A 16,716-nucleotide genomic window follows, 5' to 3' on the forward strand; every position below is an offset into this window, starting at 1 on the left:
TCTTCGACGAATCTATAAATAGATTTTAAATTTTATTATCTTTTTTAAAAAAACATTCTTTTTTTTTTCCTTCTCCGCTGTTAAAGCGGGAAAATTCTGAGGTCGACGTACCGGTTTATTCCGCCGGAAAATTCGGGATCTCCGGCAACAGACACGGCGGAGTCCAAGATTTTGTATCTCTAACTGTTTCTCCTTTGTAATTTTGTTTTCTTTGACCAGAGAGAGATACTGAAATTGACCCAAAACCCTAGAATTTGTGCTTTTCGTTCTCCGACCTAATGGAGGAGTCTCGAGGATCTTCTGATCAAGAAGATGAACAAATTGTTCAAGTCAGGGAAGCTTTAATGTGTCCCGACGGTGAAAAGTTTGAATCTTTGCGAACGGCGAGGTTCTTAAACTACACGACGACATCTATTGACGACGATGTTTTCGACCTCCCTTTGGATGCGTTTGTGTGTAGACCGGAGGGGTTTGATCCGGCGGCGAAGATCTCGTTTCCCGGTTGGGGATCTCCGTCGTTGAACTGGATCGAGTGGGTGAATGTAATGGCGGAGTCACACGCCACGGTGTGGAAGAAATCTGGAGTTTACGACGCGATTTTGGCGTCTCGGTATCAGATTAAGAGGCATGATGATTTGATTATGGCATTGGTGGAGAAATGGTGTATTGAGACGAACACATTTGTGTTCCCTTGGGGAGAAGCGACGGTGACGCTGGAGGATATGATTGTTCTTGGAGGATTGTCTGTTACAGGGAACAATGCTTTGGCTCCGATTAAACGAGACGGTATGAAGGAGGTGGAGGAGAAGATGAAGGAGGCGAAACGTGATATCGAGGCGAGTTTGGAGAAGAAATGTGGTGTTAGCTTGTGGATGAAAGAGATGATGAACTCAGGGAATGAGATTGAGCATGAGGCGTTTATGGTTTCGTGGCTATCGCGTTTTGTATTCCCTAATTCAGGGGATGCGTTGAGAGAGAAGCTGTTTCCGGCTGCGATTCAGCTTGCTAAGGGAGTTAGGTTGGCTCTGGCTCCAGCGGCTTTAGCTAGGATTTACCGGGATCTTGGGGTTTTGAAGGAGTATCTCAGTGGTGATAGTGAGATAGAGACGGTGGTGGTGAAGTCTCCGTTTCAGTTTGTGCAGGTTTGGGCTTTAGAGAGAATCATGGAGTTGCAGCCACCGGGACAGCCAAGCCAGTTAAAGACTGGTGAACCGCGGATAGCGCGGTGGCACCATCATGGTGGTGGTCAGGATGTGTACGGCTATCCTGAGAATATCAGAGCGGTGTTGGACTCGGCCAAAGAGAGTTTCGACTATCGTCCATACACAAAACCTGTGAACAACTTCAAATTCCCAAAGTTTTACATGGAAGATGACTGTTGGGTTCGAGTAAGACCTGACGAGACCATTGTAGCTTTTGGTCGGTGTTTGAGGTTTGCTAAACTGGTTGGGTTGGATTGCATTGAACCTTATTATCCCCACCGTGTGGCATTGCAGTTTGGTTATGATCAGGATGTTCCCGGCGTAGTTCCAGCTAGAATTGAGACGCCAGAATTGGCCTGGAAAGATTATATCCGTCCAATTGCTGATGGAATGTTGTACTTTCCTGCTCGGCTTCACGAGGCTGATGTTACGGTTGGGTACATTCGGTGGTGGAAACTTTCTGTTGCGGTTTTGCAGTCTGAGGCTAAGAAAATTTTCCACATGCTTCAGGCTTCACATTCAGAACAGAAACCTGTGACTGCAATGACCCCAACAAAGGCAACATCTTTTTCCCCAGGGAAGTGGAAAACATCAGCTGCAAAATCTGAGGGAAAAGATCAAGAAGTGGTAAAGAAGAGGGAAATGGAGACAAAACGAGAGACATCTGTAACTGGTTCACAGATCGAGGTGAGTAGAGCAGATGGTCGGAGTCATGGCAGTAGTAACTATGCAGGGAGTCTCACGGGGTCAGAGCAAGCAACTAAGCATCCTTCAAAGAAGCCTGAATGGGTTCAGAGATCATCACCTAGACCCAAAAAGAGCCCTGATAGAAGTTCTGATAAGCCTGAATGGGTTCAGAAATCATCAGCTCGATCGACAAGGAGCCCTGATAAGCCTAAATGGGTTCAGAGATCATCATCTAGATCGACAAAGAGCCCTGATAGAAGCTTGGGAGGAGCAGCGGATGATGTTAAGGATCTTAAGGGAGCTCTCAGGGGCTCGGGGGGAACAAAGGGTCAGGGTCATGTCACGTTTCAGCTTCCAAGCTCCCCTGGGAGATCTCCATCCAATGCGCATACGTTTTCGCCAAAGCAAAGCGGTAAAATAATATGCTCTCATGTTCAGGTCTCAGTGTTAATTCCCTTGTTTCTGGATTGACGTCTTGCTTTTCTATAACAGATTCTCCTGTCAAAAAACCGAGAATGTTACCTCGGGTAGCAGACTTAGCCAAACAATCAAGCTCTTCTCCTCGGGGTCCAAGAGATACATCGTCTGTTCCTCGTCCTCCCAAGCGAGAGAACTACATAAAGCACCACAATTCCACAAGCTCCCGAGTTTCAAAAGAATCAAACACGTCACCATCTTTTTCTGGTTCTCCTTTAAAGAGGAAGAAGTCACCAAGATCTCCTGAAGCTATTAACTCTCGTGGTCAGAAAAATCCCCCAAGCCCGCGAGTTTCAAAAGAACCGTACAGGTCATCTTCTTTATCTGGTTCTTCTTCTTTAACTAGGAAGAAGCCACCAAGATCTCCTGAAGCTGCCAATTCGCGTAGTTACAACCATCCCCCAAGCCCGCGAGTTTCAAAAGAATTGAACAAGACACCATCTGTTTCTGGTTCTCCTTCTGCAACAAGGAAGAAGTCACCAAGATCCTCAGAAAATGTCAACTCGTGTGGTAATTCATCATCTGGAGGCAATTCTATTGTCAAGAGAAATACTGACACAAGCATCATAGTTTCCAAACAAGATTCACCAAGAAAAACTCAACTCGATATCAGCAAGGCTAATAAGTTACTAGAAGAGATGGTGACTTTGCGGGAGCAAGTTGGCGAAGATGGTGAAGTGACATATCAGATACCAAAGCAACAGTTTGAAGATCTAAGCAAAGGGGTCCATGATGTTCTACATGATCTACAGTCTATTAAATTCGCATTGAACATACAAGATCACGATGATGAATAGTTCTTGATCTCTCAGACTCTGACTAATAGACCTTTAAAGTTTTCATCTTTTTTGTTCCAACTCATTCAATACAAATACTTTGAAGTGAGATCCAAAAGCTAAACAAAAGGGTAGACACAGTATAATCCCAACACCGCAAAACAAAGACATTTTCGAGTTCTCTTTCGTTTCAAACCTGTAAAGAAACATTCTTTCGAACTATAATCCTATCAACTAAAGCTCGAAAACCGCTAAATTTACGCATAACAAGCTGCACACTGCATCAACAAAAATGTCACAAAGACTTACTGTAATAAACAGTAACCGGGTTCGCTTGTTTGTGTCACCTGTTCACAACAAAGCATCTTCATCAATAAATCAAGAAAAGCATTGTGACTTAGTCAAATTAGCAATGTGTGATCTGTTCTTGAAGCTTTTTGAGTTCTTGATGTTCGGCTTTTCTTCAAGAACAAGTTAGCAATGTGTGATCTGTTCTTGAAGCTTTTTGAGTTCTTGATGTTCGGCTTTTCTTCAAGAACAAGAGGAGCTTTGGATTGAATCGATTTTACAGAGATATCTGCAGATTTCAAGAATCAAAATTGGACAATCGAGTCAATACAGAATCTCCTATTGTTCTTACGAATTCGGTGACTACACACTCCACAAGCAATTTACCTCAAAATCCAAAAAACCAAGACCAAGAAACCAAAATCGTTGAATCAAAGATGGAGTACATCCACTCAAGGATCCAAAGCCTTGGCTATCAGATTCAGCTCCAAAAATTCGCCGGAGAATTCTTTTTCCGGTCTCAGAAAGATAAAACAATGTTCTTCGTCAAAATGTGATTGTGAAGGTGAAGAGACTAGAGAGATATATTACACGTGGCATATAATTCTGATGTTTTTTTTAGTCAAACTTGGACTTTTGTTTCTATTGAAAGAAAATGTGATTAGTTTAAAGAAAATTGGAAATAAAGGACAAATAATTAAACTATTGTCTATCTATGCATTTTATATTCGTGATTGGTCATATATACTTTAATATTGGTCATATATGATTTCATATAATTAAAATCCCAATATGCCTCCAGTCTTTTAAATTATTACTAAACTATTAAAAAAATTCAAAATTAAATTGATTTCTTTCTAAAAACAATTTGAAAAAATATAGGACAAAATCAACATTTATTTACATTATATTATTTGTTTTGCCGTAGATAATTTCATATCTTCTTCTTCTTTGATTCTCTTGCTCATCAAAGTTAAGCTTTCGTAATTGTTCTCTCCTCTCTAATAACCCCATATTAAATAATTTTTTTTCTTCTTCTTTTTCAATCTCTCTCTATCTCTCTCCCTTGGTTTCAATTTCTTTATGGAGCGCAACTATAATTTTCCGGGTTTTGAAACAAGAAATTAAGCGTAATCTATAGGAAAAAGTGTTAAGTATAAAGAAAAATTCTAATTTGTGTTATAATTTATTCACTTAGGTATAAAGAATTTTAAAGTATTCAAAATTCAACTAATTTTCCGGGTTTTGATTCACTTAGGTATAAAGAATTTTAAAGTATTCAAAATTCAACTAATTTTCCGGGTTTTGAGACAAGAAATTAAGTGTAATCTATAGGAAAAAGTGTGAAGTATAAAAAAAAAATTCTAATTTGTGTTATAATCTATTCACTTAGGTATAAAGAATTTCAAAGTATTCAGAATTCAACTTTTGTAATTTGCAGATGTAATCAAATTCACTATATTCAATTTCCATATTTTAAGATTTTTTTTTTAAAATCTAAATTAGATAGAATGTACAGAATAAAAAAAATCTTAAGAATATGTTTTCTAACATTCTTAGAACATGAGTAAATGTTAGAAAACATATTCTAATTTTTGTAGAACAAAGAACAAAATATAGAATATGTATTCTAAAAGTCTTAGAAACTAGTATTCTAAATACCGTAGAACAGAAATGACTTCTAAATTTTGTAGAACATGTAGAGTGTGTAGAATACATAATCTAAATTTTGTAGAACATGTAGCGTGTATAGAATATACATTCTAATTTCAAAAGACATATTCTAAACTTTATAGATCAAATTATATCCATCTAAAACGAAAACAAAACAATATATTTTTGACATTTTATATATCATGTCTTCTTTATCATTTTAGGAGGGGTTATTGGTTCATGGATTTATAAAGAATTAGAAATCCAAACAAAAATCATTTGTTATTCAATCATTGAATTTAAAATCTTAATTAAAATCATGTGTTATTGGTTCTATGATTTATAAATACTAATTAAAATCCTATGTTATTCGTTTAGTCATTTGTTTTTGGATTTGAGAATCCAAATTATGTTTTAAATAGATTTGAATGGAATTAAAAGAGAAAAATAGAAGGATTCAAATCCATGGGTAAACACATGTTATTTCAAAATCCATATATCTTGATTTCATAATTAATAGAGATTTTCAAATTCTATATGGATTTACAAATTAATAAACCAATAACACCCCTTTAGTACATATTTTTCTTAATTATTTTTGAAACAATTGGTTCAATCTTATGCAAAGGGTAGTTTAGGAATAGTTGATATTTGTTCATAAAATTAATATATGGACAAATACTTAAATATTTATCATTTATTTCCAATTTTCCCTTAACATAATTAATGAGCTCATCAGAAATTAAAAAAATCATTTGATAAGAAGATCAGATTCTCTCAAAGGCTCTCTCTCCCATGTGACATGTGAGGGATGATGAATTTATTAATCTTCTTTGTATCATTGACCTATTATTGCTCTCCTTTTCTCTTCAAACTCAAAAAAAGGTTTCACTTTTAATCCTCTTTAAGAATATTGTTTTTGTTCAGGTTGATCCAAATTATTTCTTTCTAGGGTAAAGTCTAGATTTTTATGTTCTTCTGATCCAAAGTTCTATTTTTGTTATCTGGGTTTTGTTCTGTTTGTCAGTTTCTTCACGTGAGTGAAGTTTTTAGCTACTCTCAATAGCTTCAAACTTTGACCAAATTTGTTTGTTCTCTCTTGTTTTCATCGACGACTCTTGACTTTGCTGAGAAGAAGTGTTTATCTTTGATCGAAATCAACAAAAGAAGAAGAAGAAGAAGAAGGAGGAGAAGAATCTGATCTGCAATTTTCTTACAGGGTATATATATACTCATCTCTTTGGATTATGGGTTTAGAATCTGTAGCTTTCTCTTGATATTGAATGTTTTACATCTAGATCAGGAATTGAAAGAAAGATGGGTTCTTTCAAGGGTCATGCTTTGCCAGGTACATTGTTCCTTGTGGTTGGAGTATGGCACATTTGGAGCTCAGTGGTTCGATTCATATCGAATCCTAGTTCATTTCGGGTTAGAGTTTGGCACCCTGTTCCTGGTTTTAATGATAGGATCAAGTACTTGGAGCTTTATGTTGTTACTATTGGCTCGTTCATTGACTTGTGCATTGAGTTTTTGTATTCAACTCATCTCAAGTTCTTTGTTGATGGTGTTTTGAATCCTTCCCACATGAATGATTTTGAGCACTCTGGGATGCTTCTCATGTTCTTCATCCTCGGATTTATCGCTTTGCTCTCCGAGAAAACAAGGTATTAAATGATTGTTTTATGATATACCATTGGCAACGCTAGGTATAGGTTGGATTGAGAAGTCAAAAGTTGGGTTATCAGTAATTATGGACTTAAATTTCGATGAAGAGTTCTAGAAATGGATCTAGATCGTTGATAATATGATTCGATTATTGATAGATTCATCAAGTTTGGTATTTTTCTTTGAAGTTAGGTTGGATCCTTGGTAGTTTTGAGAACTCAAAAGTTGTTTATTAGTGATTCTCAACCTAGTTTTCGATGGAGACAATCCTAGAGATGGATCTTGATCATTGATAAAATGATCTGATTATCAAAAGATAATGGTATATATGAATCTTGATGATCTTTGGTGATTTTGAGAACTCAAAAGTTGTTTGCTAGTGATTAATAACTTCATTTTTTGAATGAAAACAACTGTAGAAATGGATCTAAACTCATTAATAGTATGATTTGACTATCAACAGATTCATCAAGATTGGTATTTAGCTCTGAAGTTAGGTTGGACTTTGGTGCTATGAACTCAAAAGTGGTTTACTAGTGATTCTTGACTTGGTTTTTAATGAAAACATCCGTAGAAATGGATATAGATATGGATCTATATGAATTGATATATTCACAACGATGCTTTCTTTATTTGTCATAGGTTACTTCCTCTGCCACAAGAAGCTCTATGCTTAATTGCTGCAACAGCCTTTACAGCTGAATGTCTTCTCTTCTTCTTCCACTCCACAAGCCACAAAGGTCTTGAAGGTTATTACCATCTCCTCCTCGTCTTTCTCATCGGTCTCTGCGTCATCTCCTCAATCGCAGGAGCAATCTGCCCTACAAGCTTCCCAGTAGATCTATGCAATGGCATTGCAATGACTCTTCAAGGACTCTGGTTTTACCAGACAGCTTTCACTCTCTATGGCCCTATGATGCCTCAAGGCTGTAGTTTAAAACAAAACTCTGTAGTTTGCAGATCAGTCGATTCCGAAGTCTCTGGAGAGTTTCTGGCTAATTTTCAGCTATTTTCATTGGTTCTTGCTGTTCTTGTCTGCGTTGTGGGTTCATATGTATTTGCAGCTTCGAGATTTGGAGTTAGTAGATGAGAGATTTTAGTAAGTACAAATTAGGGATTTTGTTGTTTATCTTCTTCGTCTTCTCTTTATCTCCTAGTGTTTTTAGAAAAATATAAAGAAATAATCTTTTTTTCTTCTACTGCTTTTGGACGAGTTTGCATTTGAAGACAAAGAACACACACTCCTATTCACCAGTTTTGGCAAGACCAATATATATATAAAAAAAAATCAATTCGGTTTCTAATGCCTAATAAAAAGAAAAGTAACACGTTTTATACCTTGTTGTGTATGAGTCTGAACTAAAACATGGGCTATAATGCCAACAACGCCAACATAGACAAGGGAGAATGCCGATACAACCACAAGTGTAACCAATGATCCATACTTGTGGATGCTTATCTTTTGCCTGAACCATAACTACAATGGCTGCTACAATCTGGACCAAAGTTAGAGCAAGATCAAAAAAATTCCAAACATATTCATATGTAACTGGACCACACCGCTGAACACCCTCAGCCTCATTTGGTGTTTGCTCATCGGTAGTTATGTCGACGATGTGTTCCTCATTCGATGAAGAATCACCATCATTCTTGCTCAACAGAGGGTCCTCCATTTCTCACTTTTGCTTTCTTCTATTACCTCTAATCCAAAACACAAAGCATATATATACACCTTCCAAACGGTGCTATGTTATTATTATTGTAAGACCAAATCTTTAGTCTTTTAATATTATTTGGTGCGAAATTACTGTGTAAGATCAAACTCTACACCAAGACCAACGTAAATTTTAGTCTTTTACCAAGTGGTGATTGATTTGGTGCTAAATTATTATGTAAGAAAAATTTCTACACCAAGACCAATTCAAATTTCTTCAGTAAAATATAGTATTTTACCAACTGGTGCTAAATTAATATGTAAGACCAACTATACACCAAGAGCAATCCAATTTCTCAAGTAAATTATAGTATTTAGTATTTACCAAGTGGTGATATTTGAATAATTTGGTGCTAAATTACCACTGTAAGACCAACTCAGCATCAAGAACACAAAATTCTTTAAGTAGATTATAGTCTTTACTCTAAACAACTCTATAAATGCCACTTAAAAAAATTACTTTTGTCATAATTGATTCATTTAGGAAAATGCCAAATAAAACAAATAGTGAGCCAAAAATGGCATTTTAAAACAATAATCCCTTCAAAAGGGAAAAAAGAAAGAAAAAAAAACAATAATCCTTTTTGTTGGTTCCAACTCTGGCTTGCTAGGGCGACTACAGATCCGGCAAGTGCAACTACAAATCCGACAAGTACGATTATCTCGACGGAATAATCAAATAGAAAATGGAGGAAGAAACCGTTAGAGAATCTGCGTTCAACGCTGACAGGTAAGCTCTTCAATTCCTCTCTTTTAGTGTTGTGGGTTCGAAACTTGAAACTTTCTCAGTAGTATTGTGGGTTTTAGATTTTAGTGTTGTGGGTTCGATTTTGGTCGTATTAGAAGAGTATGTGAACTTGTCCCCTCTGTTTGTTTGTTTAGAGTGCAAGATATAGTTGAGTCAGTTCCTCTTCTTTCACCAGCTAGACCTCAAAGATTATTCTTCAATCAAACAAGTTATCAACAAAAATTGAGATTAGAATCGAGGTGTTCTATTGAACAGACGGTTACTTTCTTAAGGAATCAACTTTTAGCAGATGAGCTTGGATGGTTCACATAACACCCACAATTTAGACACATCGTCCATATGCATTGGGACAATACGCGTAAATTCACGGGTATGTGGACTTTACTTCTTCGAACAGCTGACATTATGGAGATGAATGAATGTTGGTTCATCGTGAATGGTGTTCCCATTCGCTATTCAATCAAGGAGCATGTCTTGATTAGCGGGTTACACTGCCATGAGCTCCCAGCAGATTACGAAAACCAATCGGACAGTACTGATTTTTCTGATAGGCTGTTTAAGGGTGAAAAAATAAATTTGGCAACTGTGTTAGCAAAGCTAGAATAAATGAGGTGATGACCGTTTAAAGATGACATTGTTGTACTTCTTAGGGACTGTCGTTCAAGGAAAGAAGAAATTCAAACAAACACTTGTGAGGCCTTTCTTGTACAAGATAGTTGTCAATCTAGAGTTGTGTAAGTCTAATGAAAAATTTTGAAGGCACTGTGAACAACTCATGGGCGTTTCCTGGTTTCATGATACCACTTGAGGTAAATTTTTGCTTCTCATGTTGAACAATTTAGTTTTGACGAGTCTTGATTTCCATATGTTCACTTATTTGTTTTCGTTTTCGTAACTATCTATATGATGCTTGCGATATTGCTAACTGTGTAGATGTTAGCATTTGAATCTATTCCAAAACTAAAGAACGAGTGCCAAGAAGATGTCGAACACGCAAACAATGCATGTCCAAGGATGTGCAAGAAGAAGTTCATAAAATCAGGTGGTACTGGATTTCCGTTGGAAAAATTTTGTAATGCTCTTGGAACTACGAAGGTTAGAACTCACCTTAATTTGAAATTACTTATCTTAATCATTATTCAACTATAGGTTTTGTGTAATTTATAGTTCTTTAAAGGATATTCATAGTATATTGGTACCTGAGTTGGATGAGCAACCTCTTCTGGCTCACATCGTAGAAGACACGACAAATGTTGACCCTATTGTTAGCAGTTGGATGCAGCTTTTAACCATAGAAAAAGTTGATATTCTGGAAAGATCTTTACGAGAAAGATCAGTCAAACCGAGTAGTGAAAAAGAGAGCCCGGCCTGAGTCTGCGACATGTGCTTCCAGAAGAAAAAGAAAACGTACCACAAACCCATTACCTGTGTTGCAAGAAGAAAACAATGCGCAAGTTCATGGAGCGTTAGCAGAAGAGCAAAACGTGTCGCAAAATTATGAATTGAGAAGAGACCTTCTGTTATTGAGAGAACAACAACGAAAAGCTGATGTCAAAATAATTACCTTGGAAAACAAATCGAAGCTACGGAAGCATCTGGTTCCGAGTCTCAAGGTTGCAGGAGTCAGAATGGTAACGAGACTCAAAATGGTGACCTGACTCAAAATGGTAGCTAGACTCAAAATGGTGACCTGGCTCATGTGCTGAATCAAGATGGTGAGCCGGCCGTAGATAATGTGCAGACTCATGTGCTGACTCAAGATGGTGACCTGGCTGTAGATGATTTGTAGACTGAAGACGGTGGATGTCCCCAAGATTGTTATCGGGATCGAGCTGACACTAGGGAGGATGGTCAAGATGATTACATATGTGAAGAGTTGATTAATTCTAGAAATCATGTCGCTAATTATAATTACTGTAACGATGATGGTGTAAATAAGCCCCTAAATGAGCCCATAGAAAGCCGGGATCAAGCTGCCTCTAGTGACTACAAGGGTGAAGAGTTGAGTGATCCCAGAAGTCTTGTCACTGTTGATAATGACAGTAATGATGATGGTGGCACCGTAAAAGAACCCCTAAAAGTGACTGAAGAAGAAGAAACCGGGATCAAGCTGCCTCAAGTGAAAACATGTTCGAAGAAGAAGAGTCCAAAGAAGAGGAGTCTGAAGAAGAAGAAGACCGGGATTAAGCTACCTCTAGTGACAACATGTTCGAAGAAAAGGAGCCCGAAAAAGAGGAGTCTAAAGAAGAAGACGACCGGGATCAAGCTGCCTCTAGTGACAAAAGGTTCAAAGAAGAGGAGTCCAAAGAAGAAGAAAACCGGGATCAAGCTGCCTCTAGTGACAGAAAGTTCGAAGAAGAGGAGTCCAAAGAAGAAGAGCCTCTTGAAGTGTCCTTAGGTAGACCAATAAGGATGAAATGACACTTCAACATGCTCTTCTTCTTCAGTCATGTTTCTAATTTCTATCTACATGCATGGAAAATATAGAAATGTGGCAAACTATTATTCTACTATTCGACCACTTATTTTATACCTAAACATTATTCGACCAATTAAATAAACTGTAAAATATAAGTAATTATAAAACAGAAATAATTAATTAAAATAAAACCATATTTTTTTTTGGCTAAACCATCACTTAGGCCATGAATGTTTGGTAGTTTTTTATTGGCTTTTAGATTCTAGTTTCTGGATTTTGGTTTTTAGTTTTTGATTTTTTTTTTGTTTTTGATATTTGGTGTAGATTTTAGTTTTTGCAAAATCTTGAACGGTAATTTGTTTAGTTTTTAGTTTTTCTATATAATAATAATTTTTAAACGTTTTTAAGTTATATATTTTAAAATAGCATATTTAAAACAATAAAAAAAGAATTGACAAAAAATGTGACGTAAATTGTTGAAAAAACCCACAAAACTTGGTTTTTGGATTCTATGAAGAAATAGCTAAAATCTGGCCAAATCTGGTTTTTCTATTTTTTAGAAAATCCATTTTTTATAAAATCATGAATGGTTAATTTTTGCATTTTTGCAAAATCATAATCTAAAAACTGGTTCCATTCAAAGCCTTATTAGGATATGATGGAAGGAAGTATAAGATAACCCTATGATCAAAACAAAAATGATTTTGTTTGTGCTCTTGCATTACTCTATAGCTGAAATAAAAGTTTTAGCAAATGCAAAATATGTAGACATTCATATTATAAAAAGTAATTCGCAACCGTGGATCAGATGCAAAATATGTAGACATTCATATAATTATAAAAAATAATTTTCAACCGTGGATCAGATGCAAAATATGTAGACATTCATATAATTATAAAAACAAATTATCAACCGTTGATTACTTTTTCAATCTAGAGTTTAGATATGTAGAAAAAGCACATATCATTACAAAAATTAGTAAGAAAAAAGAAGAATTAACAAATTACCTCTTCACTAAGACAAAGCTGGAGCATATATTATTTTTCATCTTCAAATATTATATTTAACAAACTATGTAGGTGATAGTGTTAGGTAGTATGTGAGAAGAAAAACAACTACTTATTTATAACAAATGAAGTGAACTAATAAGATTTTGGTGGGTCATGAGTTTTCATTTTAGAATCCATACGTTATCGTAGTAATTGCACAAACCTTAACTTTAAATTGAAAGTGGAGACAATCAATTAAGAAAACCATAAGTTAGATAATAATTAACATATTAAAGTCTTTTAAGCATACATATATATATACACACACGTTACAGTTCTATGTGAAGAAGAAAACGTCATCTAACTGCATTTAATTTTGTAAAAGTGATTAATTGTTGTCTTTCACAAATGATGGTAACTGAGCAATTCCGTTTTGTATATGGGTATTGATCTAATTAAGTATTCATTTCTGTAATTATGATGTAATTAAATTTTTTATAAACAATATTTTTTTTAAATGAGATGCCAAGTGGACCAATAAGTAGAGAGTAAAACCTTACTTATAATATATATATATATATATATATATATATATATGATTTTCCTAAACGAATCAATTATGACAAAAGTAATTTTTTTAAGTGGCATTTATAGATTTTGCCAATTTGTAAAATTGTAAAGACTATATTTTGTTGGGGAAAAATTTCAAGTTATCACATAATTTACTTCTACTCCATCAACTAGCTCAAAATATCAAACGATAGTTTAATATTTTCGTTTACATGTATAAAACTCTTTTTTTTTTTTTTTAAAGTTGGATATACAGTATAATGGTTTGATTGTGATATTTATGAAACAAAATAAGGAATTAAGAAACCCTCCTCGAGGCTCAGCTGATTTATTGTGAAATGGACTGAAAATTGATTACCATAATAGAAGAATGTATCTGCTCTCAAGAAGTAAGTGACGAACGTAATGTTTTCACTTTCCAATTACATTAGAAAGAGACTCAAAGCAAACCATATATAGAAGAGTACATATAAGTATAAACCCCAATGCCTCAAGTCTTTGACTTCACCTGGAAGACCTTTTTAAACACTGATCCAAGCAAAGTTGGAAGATTAACACGATAGAAGAACCAGTCCCAATGTGGCTTGATGGTCTGGTCTGGTTGTAACCTCTCTACAGGTACTTGATCATACCCCGACCTTCCACGCTCACCTTCGTGGCTTGTAACCGCTTCTTCTTTGTTCCTTTTAGCTGCTGAAGTTTCTTGTTCATCTGCAATTATAACACAAAAGAGCCAGCTCAAGGACTATAAGAGAAAAGGAGTAACAAAAGTGTTCACCATACCAAATCAGTAATTAGATGGTGTTTTGTTTGTCAGATATAAAAGGATAAACGGAAGAAGTATTTTACCTTGACCCGACGCTGGTCCTGAGAGCCCTGTTTTGCACGGGCTCTGATCTCATCCGGGTCAATCTTGGATTGAGGACGGATCAAAAAGTCCAATGGGGTTGCTTCCGGCCTCATCGTCATTTGCCTGTCTCCCCTTGAACTCTGACCAGAAGTCAGACCAGTTTTACGTTCCCTGCATATTTATCAACAAACAATGAGTAGTGTTAAACATATCTTTTAGAAGTTCATATATCTACAAATTCGGAAGATTTTTTCCATACCGAATCTCCAAGTCAAAGTCACCATCTCTGGACTCCATTGTCGCTTTGTTGCTAGGTCTATGTGAACCCCAGTAGAACAAGAAGAGAAGCTATGAATCAGTATATGAAATGTAAAAGCTAGTGAAATCGAAAAATTAAAGGTTTTGGGATATACTTCTTCACTGGTGGCCTTCTATAGGGAACCCTATCTTCATCGAGATTTCTCATGTCCTCAAACCTAGTACTCTTGTTGAAAATTGGACGAGACTGCAACAGCAAGAATACAGTAAGCAAATGATTGGAATTTGATTCCAGGGATTGGAGCTATTGGAAAAGATGTTTACCCATTTATCAACCAAATCCTTAGCAAGTCGTCTGTTGGAATTAGTTTCCTCGTCAGACTTTGATAAGAACATAATGACCTGCCAAGGCCAGAACAAATTTAAGTTCCCGAGTATAAATCCTACATACCGGTTCGTCAATTTGTATCAGGTAATGTATCCTAACCTTTCCAAGCCCACTCTTTTTCAATTGCTCCCTTCTATCATACTGGTCCAAGTCAATCGGAAACTGCAAGACAAACTCAGGAATTAATAAAGGAGCTAGAAAGGGTCAAAATCCCACAAAATCTCTCTACTCTAAACAGGAGCATACATCAGTAAGAACTCTAAGAATAGCTGCACGGATGTTTATATTTGGCAAGCTTCCATCTGGAAGAGGCTCAAGCCAATTCTTCAACAGAGTTAAAACTCCATGGTCCAGGAATTCTGTTTGAAGCTGCTTCCTGGATAAAGAAGAATATACGATATTACAAAATAGATCGTTACAAAGAAACTGTATAGGAAAACAGTAAGTTAGCAACTTACTTTCCAAGTACATCGGTAAGAAGCGAAAGTTTCTTAAGCTTGTTAATAGCAGGCTTCCCCCGTCTATTAAGTTCGGCATCTTCCTCAGCAGTAACCTCAAGCTCAGCCATCACATTCTCGACGAAGAGTGCAATTTCCGCAGGATTTCTTTCAGTCTTTTTCTTTTTCTTCCCCATTTTGAAAAGGTTATTCACCTCATCATCGTCCTCACCCTCCTCTGCCTGTTTGTTCATAACAAAAGCATTATGTATCATCAAAAAAAGCTAGACTCAGAGATGAAAATTGAAGATACACTACTCATACCTGAGGATAATGAGTTGGAGAGCGGTCTCCAGCATCACCTCCATACCTCTCAGAAGGATCCAAACCAGTATCATCAATGAAATTATCGTCATCCATAGTCCTAACACCTTCTTCATCATTCTATAACAGAAATTAAACACTTTTATTAGTCGAAAAAAAAAAAAATTCTGTCTCACACAATCTTATAACTATAACCAATCTACTGCACCTCAGGGTTATGAGCAATAGATTTCCACATCTCATCAATCTCTTCTGACTTCCTCTCGCCACGATTCGGAAACTTATGCCTTTTCTCCTTCCCACTACCACTACTACTTCTCTCTTTCTCCTTCTTCCTCTTCCTACCAACCTTATCATCATAATCAGTACCACCACCACCACCTCTTCCTCCCATAAACTCATCAAACTCCGCATCCTCCACATCCTCGTCAATCAATTCAGGAACTTCAATAGTCTCACGTTCACTAGAAGCTTTCTTCACCAACCTCTTCCTCAGTTTAGCTACTGAATCATTATCATAAACAGGTGTTTGTGACCCTTCACCATCCCAATCCCCAATATCATCAGCCAAATCTTCATCAAAATCCTGAAGTGGCTCTGTTGATTGCTCACGATCATTTTCAAAGTCATCAAAGTCCACTATTGGCTCTCCATCTACATCACGGTACCTGGAAACACAAAGGATTTCGAATCAATAGGAGATTAAAAAAATCAAGCTTTTCGTCTGCCCATGAATCAAAATACTCTCTTTGCACAAAAACGAAATCGAAATTTGGAAAATTGAAAAGAGATCGATTTCGGTAACCCTAGATTCAATCAAAGGTGGGATTTTTTTTTCTGAACAACGAAGCTAAAAATATGAAATTGAAGAGAAAGGAGGAGAATTTACGGATCATCCTCGAAACCCATTTCTTCTCAGCTTCCAGAAAATGATTCGAAAGAGAGAATTTACGAATACTTTGATCTTCGAGTTGTGTCGTGAGAGGCGAAGAGGAGGAAGGGAAGGAAGAAAGAATTTGGGATCGGCTACTATGGAAAATTCGACGGCCACGATTGAAGAATGATTTAACAGTTTAGATCTCGCCACGTCATCAATCACTGAGTTAGCAATTAATAAGAATTGAGTATTGACTTCGTGTTAACACAAGTCAAGTCTCTCTAGTCAAAAGAGACAAAACATTAGATTAGTACTTGTCGTTTGAACCGACTACAAAAGACTTTTGATTAGTTTTTAAGTAAATGTTGTTAAGGGTTGGAATCTGCAAAACCA

General features: G+C 36.3%; 3 protein-coding genes and 2 long non-coding RNA genes across 8 annotated transcripts; 3 read left to right on the forward strand and 2 right to left on the reverse strand.

The window, feature by feature from the left end:
• Window positions 1-3,251, forward strand: LOC110225052. The gene is made up of 2 exons (XM_021013691.1): window positions 1-2,301; window positions 2,382-3,251. Exons 1-2 carry the CDS (start codon window positions 279-281, stop codon window positions 3,161-3,163), a joined length of 2,805 nt encoding a protein of 934 aa, XP_020869350.1. The 5' UTR covers window positions 1-278; the 3' UTR covers window positions 3,164-3,251.
• On the reverse strand, window positions 2,732-4,038 carry LOC110225053. Its single transcript, XR_002329471.1, has 3 exons — window positions 3,818-4,038; window positions 3,452-3,719; window positions 2,732-2,825 (listed from the first exon to the last, which is right to left on the reverse strand). It is a non-coding gene; the product is annotated as an uncharacterized LOC110225053 (long non-coding RNA).
• Window positions 4,039-5,838: 1,800 nt separating this feature from the next.
• On the forward strand, window positions 5,839-7,995 carry LOC9329762 (transmembrane protein 45B). Of its 2 annotated transcripts, none has more exons than XM_021014535.1 (3): window positions 5,839-6,303; window positions 6,382-6,747; window positions 7,391-7,995. In XM_021014535.1, exons 2-3 carry the CDS (start codon window positions 6,401-6,403, stop codon window positions 7,836-7,838), a joined length of 795 nt encoding a protein of 264 aa, XP_020870194.1. In that variant the 5' UTR covers window positions 5,839-6,303; window positions 6,382-6,400; the 3' UTR covers window positions 7,839-7,995. The 2 variants fall into 2 exon arrangements, with proteins under 2 accessions (XP_020870194.1, XP_002890968.1); XM_002890922.2 differs by having other exon boundaries at window positions 6,387-6,747.
• Window positions 7,996-9,034: 1,039 nt separating this feature from the next.
• Window positions 9,035-10,425, forward strand: LOC110224556. Of its 3 annotated transcripts, none has more exons than XR_002329039.1 (3): window positions 9,035-9,192; window positions 9,345-10,019; window positions 10,144-10,425. It is a non-coding gene; the product is annotated as an uncharacterized LOC110224556 (long non-coding RNA). The 3 variants fall into 3 exon arrangements; XR_002329040.1 differs by having other exon boundaries at window positions 9,500-10,019; XR_002329041.1 differs by having other exon boundaries at window positions 9,861-10,019.
• Window positions 10,426-13,487: 3,062 nt separating this feature from the next.
• Window positions 13,488-16,459, reverse strand: LOC9329763 (protein IWS1 homolog 1). The gene is made up of 11 exons (XM_002893656.2): window positions 16,336-16,459; window positions 15,655-16,114; window positions 15,447-15,566; window positions 15,144-15,364; window positions 14,932-15,061; window positions 14,785-14,847; window positions 14,622-14,699; window positions 14,453-14,544; window positions 14,299-14,355; window positions 14,039-14,210; window positions 13,488-13,900 (listed from the first exon to the last, which is right to left on the reverse strand). The coding sequence occupies exons 1-11, from the start codon at window positions 16,353-16,355 to the stop codon at window positions 13,802-13,804; spliced, it is 1,512 nt and encodes a 503-aa protein (XP_002893702.1). The 5' UTR covers window positions 16,356-16,459; the 3' UTR covers window positions 13,488-13,801.
• Between the last annotated feature and the right edge of the window lie 257 nt (window positions 16,460-16,716).

This window comes from Arabidopsis lyrata (assembly GCF_000004255.2).
Source record: "Arabidopsis lyrata subsp. lyrata unplaced genomic scaffold ARALYscaffold_1, whole genome shotgun sequence".
NCBI classification, from domain to species: Eukaryota; Viridiplantae; Streptophyta; class Magnoliopsida; order Brassicales; family Brassicaceae; genus Arabidopsis; species Arabidopsis lyrata.

What these genes read in the sequence shown, in the direction of transcription:
- LOC110225052 (XM_021013691.1), top strand. Translation starts at nt 279, where the DNA reads ATGGAGGAGTCTCGAGGATCTTCTGATCAAGAAGATGAACAAATTGTT. An exon ending in GTTTTCGCCAAAGCAAAGCG is followed by an intron (nt 2,302 to 2,381) that starts GTAAAATAATAT and finishes TTTCTATAACAG; the next exon opens with ATTCTCCTGTCAAAAAACCG.
- LOC9329762 (XM_021014535.1), top strand. Translation starts at nt 6,401, where the DNA reads ATGGGTTCTTTCAAGGGTCATGCTTTGCCAGGTACATTGTTCCTTGTG. An exon ending in TTGCTCTCCGAGAAAACAAG is followed by an intron (nt 6,748 to 7,390) that starts GTATTAAATGAT and finishes TATTTGTCATAG; the next exon opens with GTTACTTCCTCTGCCACAAG.
- LOC9329763 (XM_002893656.2), bottom strand. Translation starts at nt 16,355, where the DNA reads ATGGGTTTCGAGGATGATCC. An exon ending in CTATTGCTCATAACCCTGAG is followed by an intron (nt 15,567 to 15,654) that starts GTGCAGTAGATT and finishes TTTCTGTTATAG; the next exon opens with AATGATGAAGAAGGTGTTAG. An exon ending in AGGATTTGGTTGATAAATGG is followed by an intron (nt 14,545 to 14,621) that starts GTAAACATCTTT and finishes TTGCTGTTGCAG; the next exon opens with TCTCGTCCAATTTTCAACAA.